The following is a 12,898-nucleotide window of genomic DNA, read 5'->3' as shown; positions in this document are numbered from 1 at the left end:
GCCTCCTGGGAAAAATATACCAACAGAACTGAAGAGCAGAATTTGGCTGGTAAATCGCTCTACACAAATTAAGATGTCACTAAAAATTAGACTCTTGAGAGTTCTATTAGTCAACTGAGAGAAAGACCACACAAATGAATTGCAAGTAATCAGAACAAGAGCTGCAGAGCTGGGCCCAAGATGGCATCCTGTGTAACTGTTGTCACTATGCAGAATAACAAATCCAAGTTTGTTGACATCTTTTTTTTTCCCCTCAACTAAAAAGGAAATTGGAGTGCGGCAGCTGGAAACAGTGTCACTGAAAGGGAAAATTCTGTGCACCTTTTCTTTGTGCAAAATTATATTCCATTTATAGCACCTTATTATTTACATTCAAAGCAAAATACTTTAAACTTTATATACAAAACAGTGTATGTAGTTAACAAATATAAAACCTTATCACCTACAAACAGACTCCAAAATCTGCACTAAGGCACAGAAAGAAAATAACTTTCACGAATGGTCAAACTGCTGAGTGCATTTTTTAAAATCACTAACCAGAACATTTAGATTCTCAGCACCTCCAGAACACCTCTACACTTGATAAAGGCCCTCTGAAATAACTGGATGTGTTTCACATTATTAACACAAGAAATTTGAAAACTCTTGGGATTTAAATATTTGATATGTTGGGTTTTTTTCCTTTTAAAACCAAATGCTTTGAGTCTGACACAACTAAAATAAATAAGCACCAGAACAGCATTGAATTTGCGTGTAATTTATGTGTAATATTCAAATCAAGTCACGAGTCTTTCAGCTTGGGAGCACTGCACTCAATTCCTCAGGGAGAAAAAGAAGATCATTACTAATGCTGCTCAGTGCGTTTTGATATGCAGTAGCCATTACAGAAATGAAAAAAACCCTATTCAACAGATGCTGGACTGAGCTCCACTTTTGGATAATTCTAGCCACAAACAACAGACAAAGGTGAATGGACAGTCTGCAAATCAATCATGGAAATAATAAAAGTTAGAGTCTAGGATAGCACACTTGTTATGCCTTTGCCAAAATTCTTGTGGCAGTTAAATGAAAATGCTAGCTTTGAGATAAATGACAAACCTTTTCTGTTCTATTTATGGTTAGTTAAGTCTCAATGAAGAGCTGTTTTATGCATCTTCATAATTTGCTCATGAACCACACAAGAATTAACCGAACAATATCCTTAATTACATTGTTTTTGCAACAAGATACAAGTACAGAACATAGGGGCAAGTGGGTATTTTTGTTTCATTCTTTGTTTCCCAAGCTCAGATGAAAACTGAGAATGGCAAGAAAGTAAGTTTCCACTACCTGAAAGCAAGAAATAGGCTTCCAAGATTACCAGTGTATAGCCCAAGAAGATTAAATTTCTGCACTTAAGCCATAATAGTGGACAATCTAGAGAGGACTGATGTTTAGCTGAATTGGTGCTATTTGCTCTGATGCAGAAGAAATAGGAAGCTGTTTTAACCTTCCATTCACACTTTAAAATAACAGACAGCATGCACATAGCAAACTCCAGCATGGAGCTCTTACCAGTTTTCTTGTAATTGAGATCTCCTAGGCAACTTGTGCAATGAAATGAAAGTGAGAGTAAACTTATGACTTCCAACCTTGTCACAATGGACAGGTAACACTAGAAAGAAAGAAAAAATGCCAAAACTCTTGTGGATCTCACAACACTGATGAATTCAGCTGCAAGTTAATTTCAACTATCCTACAGATAAGATTCCCCGTATGACGAGCAATACAAGAATTGCTAAAGAGTGGCACATGGGAATCCAAACACCTCCATGCTAATGAGATGGTGGCTGAAAAAGGAGAAAACTTCTGATTGCCTAAAATAGTCCTTGCCCTTCTGCAAATGGTCAGATAATCATGTGTAAGACATCATGATTTAAAGTTACAGTAATGATATCTTGCAAAACTAAGTTGTTTAAGAAACAGTCTCTTACATCTGCTTGAATACACTGTTTCATTGGCAAGGTTAATAATTTATGGAAGGTTGTGACTACTTCTAACAAAAACAAATATATGATTAAGTTTTGTATACTAAAGTGTTAGGTGGTGTGTGTGTTAGTTTAATTTTAGTTTAGCTTTAAGTAGAAAACCAAGAAATATTTTTATAGCAGTTTTCCTAATTATCAGTCAGGATAGGTTAATATTATACATATGGTTTCTACAGAACTTAATTTCCAGGCTAAAATATTTTCAGCTCTCGAGAAATCTAGGTCCAGATCAAATGCAACATTTAATCTTATTTGTATTCTTGTTTACCAAAATTTCAACCCAGTGACCTGCTATCATATATGCCTGAATTTCTTTTCAGTGAAACTGGAAAGTCAAAGCCTGGTGTGACAAGTTCCTCTCCAACACAGTTACGGCATAGTTTATGCTTGCAGTTGGATCTCCCAATTTAGATGAGCCAAGGAGTTGTAAGACCTAAAGGATGGGAAAAGTTGATTTGCACTGGACTGTCAGTATCCACCCAGATTCTGAGAAGGAAAAAACCACATGCAAAAAAATCCAATAAGGTCTAAGTCTAAAAATTTATCTTCCCTATTTAGGTATGTTCAAACAATGCCGAAATAAGCATTGACATGAAATGCTGATGAACAACCCAAATCTTTCTCCTGATTCTTACCATCTAATTTGTGCCTTTTACTATCTAAGCTCTATAACTCCAAAGCATCCGCTCCTGCATTTCCCTCCCAGCACCTATAATCCAGGAGAGCACCTCATCATCGCTGAAAACTTACCAGGAATTCAAGGTTCAGAAGTTCTAATCACAACACAGTGTTTCATCTCATACATAACTACCCTATGCAGCATTCATCAGTCTACTAGCTCTCATCTTTCAATTCTGCATTTCTGTGTTTTTGAGGATTTTTTTTAAACCCCACAAAACAAAACATTGACAACAAAAACATAGGGAGAAAATATATTTGCAGGGTTCTACTAAAAAAACAGGTCCTTAATGACTTGTCTTAACATTTAGGTCTGTAGTGAACCTGTATCATTCACATTTAACCACAAAAACATTGTGAAGTGTCACTTAATACCATGAAGAAGTTTGCTACATGAAATTATTCACTACATAAGAATTCAAATTTTTGTCAACAAAATTTGTGATCTCATAAGAAAAACAGGTAGTTAGACAAGAGTTACTATCTACAGCACCTTGTTATTTAGATTTAATTACATCAACTCCCTTTAACTTTTTCTATCTCAGCTCTGTGATCAACTGCTGTATCACAACAGATTAATCATCTCATTCTCTATCCTGTAGTTAACAGCATTTCTGTGCCTGTATAAATTTATATGTATACATAACTATATTCATTTATTTTAGAAGAAAATAAATGATTTGTTTATATTTTGCAGTCTGCTGAAGCATGCCAAGTGTGTGTTTGTCACCAGATATTAACAGCCCAGTGATGCCTATTTTCAGTTCTTTCACAGCATGCTACTTGATCCTAAGTATGCTACACTATCTTAATTTTAGTTATTTATTGTTCTTCTAAAGGACAACTGCAATGCATCTTCATGATTCAATAAGAGTTACCTCATCTGTTTTTTCCAAAACAAAGGAAATAGCATAGTCTTTTTGAATTGTCTCGTTAAATATATCATCCCACTATTACAGTGTTGCAGGAGCAAAATAACATAATTCCTGAATATGAAGCATGTTTTTTTTTTTATCCTCATGCCTTCTTACTTTCATTAGTAGCTTCTGCATCAGATAGAACCACATACCTTTAGCTATTCCAATCATGAATCATCCTGCAATGTTTTGACAATGCTAACTAAATTCTACTTATGCTTAAATGACCATTTTGATTCTTTTTATTTATTACTGGATCTCACAGCATTTGCCTATTGACAACCATCTGGTGTCTCGCTTATTTTTCCCTCACTAACCACCTTTCTCCTTCTTCAACACTGGTTTTGCATATTTTTACAATATGCTAAAATGCCAGTATCAGATAGTACGTAATGCAACTATATAAAGTGCTCAATTAGGTATCAAAGATCTCCAACTAATGATTTCTGTTCCGTTGTGACTTTTTCTTTTTGGCCAGTCAACTCTGTACAGCATGCACAGAAGTTTAGTAGTTTTGAATATACTATGTATTAGCAGTTAGATCTGTAGTCTTATGTAGTAAAGGTATAAAGCAAGAGAAAAAACCCTACTAGGCAAATTTTAAGCATATACTGTCTGTATTCAAACCTCTTTGTTACAGGAAAGTAAGTAGCAATTTTAATCTACAAAAGTGATGATTTTTAAAAAATAAATAAAAATGTTCAGCAGAATATATATAAAAATAAAATGTAGTTATTCCTGTTCCTCTAGGGTTGTACTATACAGTGAAGCAAGCAACACTTCCAAGCTATGTATGTAAATCTTGCTGCATATCTACAATCTACCATACCAGTACAGACACTGTCTACCCTGTAACAGCTTATGTACTGCTGGAGTTTCCTATTAAAAAAAAAAAAAAAACAAAAACAACAAAAAACACCCTTTGATTAATTTTACCTACTTAGTAACAAGCTGTCTACTGGCACTGTTCACATATTTTATTTACTAAGTGACAGTACTGTTTTCCAGTGTTTTAATTTCCTGGCAACAGCAGCTGGAATGATGAACAAAAAAACCTGATTTCATCCAACAGCTCAAGGCGAAAGAGAAGGTAATCCAAAATGAAAACTGCAGACAAAGGGACCACACTGCTTATAAGTGCTGATAAAAGGGTGTAAAGTAATGTTTCAAATAATGATACTGGACTCCAAAATAACCAGAGACAGTTCAGGAACTACAATTTAAGGTAAGCTGATGTATAAAGGTGGGACTCAAGGACAACTTAATCAGAGTCAATTATGATAAAACAATGGGGGAGTTAAAATCACAGAAGATTAGACTCAGCAACATTAGGCCTAGCTTTAGCTACATAAAGCATATAGATGCAGGTTCTAAGGTAGAACACTGGGATCGTTTCCAAAGTCAAATCAAGACAAGTGAGAGCTTTAGACTTCATTTAACACTCACACTTATGCAAATTTGTAAATACTTTGCAAATCTTCCTATGTTATACTTCAATGAGAAGCACATGTCAGCTATAGAAAGCAATAACATTAGATCACTTCAGCGTTCAATTTGACATTGTATATAGATCAATTAATATTTGTTTTATAGAATCAGAGAAATTTAGATGAAAGCTTCCAAAAACAGACAAATAGTTTCACATACAACCTTGGAGTGAAAATAATTGCAATATTTAAAGCTTCAGATTCTGAAAAGAGTAGCCCATTATGAAAGCACTTGAAAAAGTTACAAAATAGTTTTAGACATCCGTTACCAAAAACATAGTTTGCCTAATTCAAAATAATTCATGCAGATATCAATAGCTTGTGGGGTCTCTTCTGCAGACATTCAAAACCCACCCGGACGAGTTCCGATGTGACTTGATCTAGGTGTTCCTGCCCAGGCAGGGGAATTGGACTAGATGAGGTCCCTTTTGAGGTCCCTTCCAATCCTCGACATTCTGTGATTCTGTGGCTTCTAGAAATACATAATTTATTATAACATCTTCAATAATTAATAATTAATAATAATAATTAATTTTATGTATCACATTAAAAAGTAGGACAATTAAGAACTGGTATTTTATTTCTCACATACTTTACATCAGTACATTCACTTGTCTCATTAAGAACATTCACTGTATACTGGATAGGCAGAAAATATCTAAAAAGAAAATATCATGTGTATCCCTTTTTTCATTCCTTCAAATTACTCAAAATTTATTAAAGCATAAAGAATAGAATCTTATAGGATTACAGAATCACAGTATATATAGCTCAGGTTGGAAAAGACCTTAAAGATCATCAAGTCCAACTGCAACCACAACCTAACCACAACAACCAACCTAACTCTAACAACCCTCTGCTAAATCACATCCCTAAGCAAGACAACCAAACGGTTTTTAAACACATCCAGGGATGGTGACTCAATCACCTCCCTGGGGAGCGTATTCCAGTGCTTCACAAGCATTTCTGTAAAGAAGTTTTTCCTGATATCCAAACTTACCCTGGTGCAACTTGAGGCCATTTCCCCTTGTCCTGTTATCTGTCATCAGTGAGAAAAGACCAACCCCACTCTTACTACAATCATCTTTTAGGTATTTGAAGAGAGCCACAAGGCCTCCCCTCAGACTTGGCGGAAGTCAGTAAGACCTCCCCATGTTGGGGAAGTCTGACTGACTGCCTTTTGCCTTGTATGGATCATTATAGAACAAACACATTCACTGAAAAATATCTTAAAGTTGTGATAGAACTTAGTCACACATAACTCTAAACGTGACAAAAAGTATTTAGAGGCTGAAATGCACAAGTTTTCCAAAAGCAGGTTAATGTTGTGAAAATCATCAGGGCGGCATTCCTTTTATGTCTCTGTACTGGAAGACACTGAAGAGTATTTTCAGTTTGACTTTACACACAATTATGGCTTTCATCCTAGCTGAAAGATTACCAGAATAAAACACGTTCTTTCTATGTAACTTCGTAAATGAAAGAAATTACATTCTCAATGAAATGTAAGAGTAACAAGGGGAGCAAAAACATGTAACAATAAATACTTCAGCGGTGTATGATGTCCCATTTTTTACAGATAAAAATAAATTTTATCAGCATGCATAAACTCTTCCATCCAGAAAATGACTAAGTATTTATCTGGTGCTGTACTTTAAACAAGCAGATTTAATAACAGCAAGGAGTGGGTTTAAACCTTGAGTGCCTCAATCTTGGCAAACTTAGGTTGAAAACTATGAATTCTTAGTACTTTACTTTCCCAGCTTGAGGCATAGTTCACAATTTAGAACATTTTTAATGCTTCTTAAACATATAAACCCCAGGACTCTGGAGCACTCAATATGATTCAGAATCTTCCTCCCCTCCCTGTTTGATATGCTACAGAAATGTAATTTCTAAATACAGACAGGATAGTATCTGTGGAAAAAAAAAAAATGTATTTAGATCCCAGAATATAATACAGTGCTAACCTATCTGTCCTTTAAATACCTGCACACAATAAGTTCACTTAAAACTGATCTACAATTCTTACACATTCATATCACCAAAGCCTGAATATTCACACAGCTTGTGTAGACAGCCCTGCTCTGTTGAGTTCTGCACAAAATTACACTAATAAATAAATAAATAAAGTTTCCTGAAGCTTCTAGATAAGAATTAAATTAATTGCTTCTAGATAAAACAGCACACCCTCAGCCTATTTGAGATTCCAGTAGTTACCCAGAAAATGAAACTGAAACAACTCATCTTAATCAGTGCCTTGCACACTGCATTGAGCCTGCAAATGGCACAAACTGAAAGAAACCAAAGATTGCTTGTAACTGCTCCTGCTAATAGGAGTAAAACTATTTTTGTTTTAAACAATGATATACTAATGACATTGACCACATTATAATAAGGTGAAGGATGGATAAAGTATTATTTATTGGAAACAGGGTAATTCTGTTAGTCCTTTCAACACGAGAAGGAAGGAAAAAACAGGCATTTCTTGGAAACAGAACTCACTGGACTTCACAGCAGTCCTTCTAGAAACTACAACAATCTGAGTTGTAATTTACTTTCCCAGTACACACTTGAGGCACATGCATCAACATAACATTTATTAAGAATTAACCCACATCCAAAGGTGCTTCTTCTACTGTAACACACAGCAACTACTCCCAAACCATTCCATGATTCTACAGGAAGCACACAGTACGACTTCCCTATTCAGCAAGAAGCTAAAGCAAACACAAAGGCTATGCTAACTACCCAAACCCCCCAAGACCCAATTCAAACGCAGCATAGAGCTGACATTTCAGGATCCTGGATCCTGATAAAGTCCTTCTAATAGAAAATTTGCGAGGGGTTTCCAGACTTCTGCAGGAAACAGCAACTTCTTTAAATAGCTAGGGCCCAAAGGATGCTCATGGACCTCGTAGCACTTTCCAGATTGGGAAGTCTCACAGCCCACGGCTTCTTCCCATAGCTGTAAACGTGCTCTCTGCACTCAACGCAGAACCTTAACCCCAGGCTAATCTCTCAACCACTCTCCCAAACCGCCACGCTGAAATTAAGGGCAAGCACCCCTTGCTCTCTAAAGCTTTAAAATCAGACAGAATGTAGCCACAAGTAGCAGAGAATGGCGGGAAGGAGGAAAAAAACAGTTTCCTGTCGCTTTAATCCCTTCAATCAGGCTGCCCGCCTGCTCGCCGAGGAGGAGGCCGGCAATGAGCTGCCACCGAGGACAGCCCGACCGCTCGGCGCTGCTTCCCACAGCCCGGGAGGCGTCTGGGCTGAGGGGCGGCGCGTTTTGGGCTGCCCACCACCGCCTTCAGCCCTTTGCAGAGCCTTGTAGCGGGGCTCCGGGAAGCTGCAGGGGAGGGAGGGGGAGACGGGGGGACGAAGGCTACACACCCAGCAGCAGGCCGTCCATGTCAAAGATGAGGTGAGTGACCGGCCGCAGCGCGGCCGTGGAGGAACAGGAAGAAGCCGACATGGCGAGCCGAGCCCCGCGTAGAGGCGGCGCAAGCGCAGCAGCCGGAGCGGATGGGGAGCAGGGAGCGGTACTGCCGCGGGGGAAGGCGGGCGGAGCGGGGCAGGGCGGGGGTGCCGGGCCGTTGCGTGCGGTGCTGTCCTGCGGAGCTCGAATAGCCGCCGGGCGCCCGCGGGCACAGCCACTGGGTGGAGTGCGGTGGAGCGGGAGGCACAGGGCAGGCGCCGCGGGGCGGACCGTGGGCAGCGGCACCGAGGGACCGCTTAAAAAATTTTTCTCTCTCTCTCTCTTTTTTTTTTTTTTAAACAAGGAAAGTACTATTTTCTGCTTGTCTTTTTTTTCTTTAGAAGTTTTGTTCGTTTGTTAATCCCTTTGGATGCTGCTCTCTGGGAGGACTGGGGAGTTGCTCCTGTTTTGATAGTGTAGACAGCATTTTCTCACAAAGTTGTGCTGTGCCCACGTAGAGATTCACAGGGGTGCAACTACTACTAGAGCTATAAATAGAGTCTCAAATCTACTTAAAACCGTAGGTTTAGAGAAGAAGAAAGCAGCGGTGTATAAAAATCAATTATGTTCTTCTTAACGGCTGTTGAGTGTGACTCTAGTTCCTTTTCATTTCTTTCTTTTCATTCTGAAGTTCGAGAAACAAGCCAGTGTGCCTGAGAATAAGGGAATCCTTCCAACATACACCACCAACTGGTTGTCTCTGAGTAGTTGTGAGCAGAAGTTGCAACTTTCCTTCACCAGCATTTCCACATTCATTTTTTCCACACAGACAAACTCCTTTGTGGTCATCAGGGTCACTGGTTACAGGTCAAAACCCCATCAGCAGAAGCAGACACAATGTGGCAATCTCATGCACCTAAGGTGCCACATTGACGTGAAGATTAATGCTGCTTTTTGGTTTTTCTGCTAAAGCAATGTTGGAGGGAAGTGGTCTCTCACTTGTAGGTAGGTCTCCCAGCACTTTGGTTGTCCCTGACAGTTCTTTCATTTGGATAGGCAGTATTTCAGCTTTTTACTAAGCTGGTTTTGCTTTTTAAGCTGTAATTGTAGATGTCATATGATTGTATTTGAATTTTAGTTTAGAATTCTTCTGTGCCTTACCTACTTACATAGGTTGTGGATGCCCCATCCCTGGATGGGTTCAGAGCCAGGCTGGATATGGCTCTGGGCAGCCTGGTGTAGTGGTTGGCAACCCTGCACATAGCAGGGGCGTGAAACTAGATGATCTTTGAGGTCCTTTTCAGCTCAGGCCATTCTGTGATTCTATGATACCTACTCCAACATCTCTTCCTTAAATAGACCCTTACCCAACGTTTGTGAGAAACATCCCAGACACAGATTCATACCACTTTTCTTGGAAGTGAGAGAAGAGATAAAATGTCTATGGCCTTTTATTATTAAAAAGATAAAAATAAATTTATCTTCCAAACAAAGTTGTTTTTTTGTCATTTTTATTTTGTTGTTTGTTTTTAATGTCTCATTTTCTGGTATTTAGCCAGGTATAAACCCTTAGCTTGCCTATGTAATCTAAGAAAAAGGCTATGCCCTAAGCGTATTTTAAAAAAATTATTTGTGTCGTCATGATGTACATCTACTAGTTCTTGTGTTAAGAAAATTGATCCTGTACTTTTTCATCTGTAGCCCTACAATGTGGTTAAGAACAATGCCTGCAACTATTTCGCTTCTCCAATAAATAATGTGCATCTACTCAATGTTCAAACGCTTTTTCAGGTTGCAGTTGTCTTTGATCACAGTTAAATGAACTTCTGAATAAACTAACATAACTGTTCTTTTTATGTTCAAAAAAAAGTTAATCTGTTAGAAGAAAAAGTCATTTCAATACTTGTAATCCTAGTATTCTCTTTAAAAGACTGGATTTCTGCTGTAGGAGTGTTAGCTATTGTGGCAAAAGTTTCTAGAGGGTGAGTAATGAGACTGTACAGCAGTTGTACCTGAGATGGATTCATTTGGTTTCTAACTGTAAAATGTAAAAAATAAAATGAATTCTTCTTTATTTGTATTTGTTGGCATAGTAGCACCTGTACTTCTTAACAAGAAAAAAGCCACATCAGTCTCGTGTTTTGTAACTATTTTAGAGAGAAGCATAATCGTTTTGATCGCAACTTCAACTCTCCCTCAAAAAAAGGGAAAATATTTACTGTCTTTAGCATAATAAAACTCCATGTCTTTTGACTGTTTAAAGTGCAGATGAATCTGAAAGACATTCTGTTTGGGAAAATGTATGCTACTCAACAACAGCCCTTATAGGATTAAGCGGTGTATGCTTAAAATGTCTATTGTTGACATTTTAAGACAGTCAAGTTCGCTGACATACTGATGACCTCAATTTACTTTGTTATTTTGGCTCATCGGTGGTAATCAACATAATGTTAGCTTACTGTTTAGATTTATTCAGCATGACATAGTCTTTTCAGTAACAGAATGAAATGAGAAGAAAGTCCAAGCAAAACTTGTAGTTCATAGTGGATCATAATTTTCTAGATAAACACATAAACAAAGAAGTTTATCTAAGATTTATTTCAGCTGTCTTGAATATTCTTGTCAAACACCACAGTAGTAGTATTTTGTGATAGTCGCCCAAATGCTACTTAGCATTAGTATTTTGTTGGTATTTGTTTTTGAAGAAGTGAAAAATTGAGAATTATGCAGTTGACTTTAATTTGCTATTTTTTTGTTTTAGGCATTTTTCATGTGAAAGGAAAAATAAAAGTAGCTGTTGAGCTGTGGAAAGCATAGTGTGGTGGAAGCATAATAGCAATGAAAACTAATAATTATATGCATGTTAACCTTATTATTAAGTGTGAACTTGTGTTACTGAGAAATAATCATGCAAGTAGGCTTTAATCCTGCAGTCTGAAGAACATAGTTTTTTGTGTGTTTTTAATGCATTTAACTTTCTGTTTAGGCTCATACAACACATGCCAAAGCAGATGACTGAGTTTTTTTGCCGAGGTTATTTTGGCATAATAGGGTACAAATACATGTCCAGTTTTTTAAAAGACTATAGTTAGATATATAATATCTATAAGATATAGATATTGTATATCTTATGTAAGATATAGATGTAAAAGACTATAATTAGTAATCTTTCTTATCCCAAACACATCTTTTTTCTTTGAATTTGTTTTTATGATAAAATTACTTTGGTTTTATTGTTCTTTATGTGACATAAGGTGAAAATACCCAGTTGCCTGTCCATGCAGTTCTTATGTATACAGTACATTCTTATACACAATCCATATATGTCCAGCTCAGTGATTTTGCTAATGTTGTCCTCTTTTTTGTGTGTGTGTTTAAAAAGAAGTTTTGTTACTTATAAACTTTGACTATATTATGTATTTTATGTTTGGCCCAAGACAATTCTTCTTCACGCAGTGTGGACCAGGCAAGCCAAATGATTGGACACATACATTGTACACAGGCCACATAATGTTTTTTAGTCTTCTTGTGTTTGGTTTTGAAGCTAAAAAGTTTTCCCAATCATGGAAACTTATTTAAGAAGTTGTTTTCCTGGCTAATAAAAGTTTCAGAATATGCCCAAGTGTTATCTTGGGTAATAGACTTGAATCAAAATTGCAGTTTGCTATTTCATTACTTTACACTGTTCTTAAAACATGGATTCACTTACAGTAAATGTGTAGCATTGACAGGAGCATGATATACTGTGTGTTTCATATTGAAAAGGCTGACATATTTTTCTTGTTCTGCAGGTGCCATTGCAAAGAGGATAAACAGATTATAATCCATATTGGTTTGAATATTAAAAAAAAGATTCTAAAGACTTGAATAAATCCCTTGAATGAGATGAATGAATTACTTGAGTAATTTAAAAGCTTTCGTGATGATTTACGTGAACAGATTTTAAACCCCCTATTAGTAAGAAATTACTTGGAATGACACAGAGCTAAATGTAATTTAACTCAGGTGTCAACTGAGATTCACAACAGTTGCTATAGTTGAGCCTATAAGCCTTGAGAAGAGGAAACTCCTCCCTGTGATGAATGTCATCAAAGAAAAAAATTTTTCCTTAAGAATGTGAATTAAATTATACGGTTTCTGCTCGTGTTTTTATGGTTGAAAAAAGGAAATTGAGCGTATAGCTTAAGTCAATGAAGCATCACTGTATTTCTGCTGTTCTACAATATTTTTTATTGATTATAAACATATATATATATATAAAAATATAAAAAGTCAAATGGAAGTATATCCTCCTTAAGTATTAGTATGAGTATTCTTATTTTATGCAAAGCATATAGAGGCGTAAGAGCCCTCTGTTGTCTGGATTTT

The 12,898-nt window shown here is 36.9% G+C and overlaps 1 protein-coding gene and 1 long non-coding RNA gene across 2 annotated transcripts in view; one reads left to right on the top strand and one right to left on the bottom strand.

Moving 5' to 3' along the window:
* PUDP (pseudouridine 5'-phosphatase) overlaps positions 1 to 8,739 on the bottom strand; it is a 58,906-nt gene extending 50,167 nt beyond the window's left edge. The window contains exon 1 of the mRNA XM_052705670.1: positions 8,506 to 8,739. Coding sequence (XP_052561630.1) covers positions 8,506 to 8,587 — 82 coding nt within the window. The 5' untranslated portion in view covers positions 8,588 to 8,739. The remainder of the gene's footprint in view (positions 1 to 8,505) is intronic.
* LOC128092156 (uncharacterized) lies at positions 8,565 to 10,023 on the top strand. Its single transcript, XR_008211664.1, has 2 exons — positions 8,565 to 8,654; positions 8,932 to 10,023. It is a non-coding gene; the product is annotated as an uncharacterized LOC128092156 (long non-coding RNA).
* The last annotated feature ends 2,875 nt before the right edge of the window (positions 10,024 to 12,898 follow it).

Source organism: Tympanuchus pallidicinctus, unplaced genomic scaffold, assembly GCF_026119805.1.
Source record: "Tympanuchus pallidicinctus isolate F22 unplaced genomic scaffold, pur_lepc_1.0 scaffold6, whole genome shotgun sequence".
In the NCBI taxonomy this organism is placed as follows: Eukaryota; Metazoa; Chordata; class Aves; order Galliformes; family Phasianidae; genus Tympanuchus; species Tympanuchus pallidicinctus.
The sequence above is the reverse complement of the archived record's forward strand: the minus strand, read 5'-3'. Positions and strand labels throughout refer to the sequence as shown.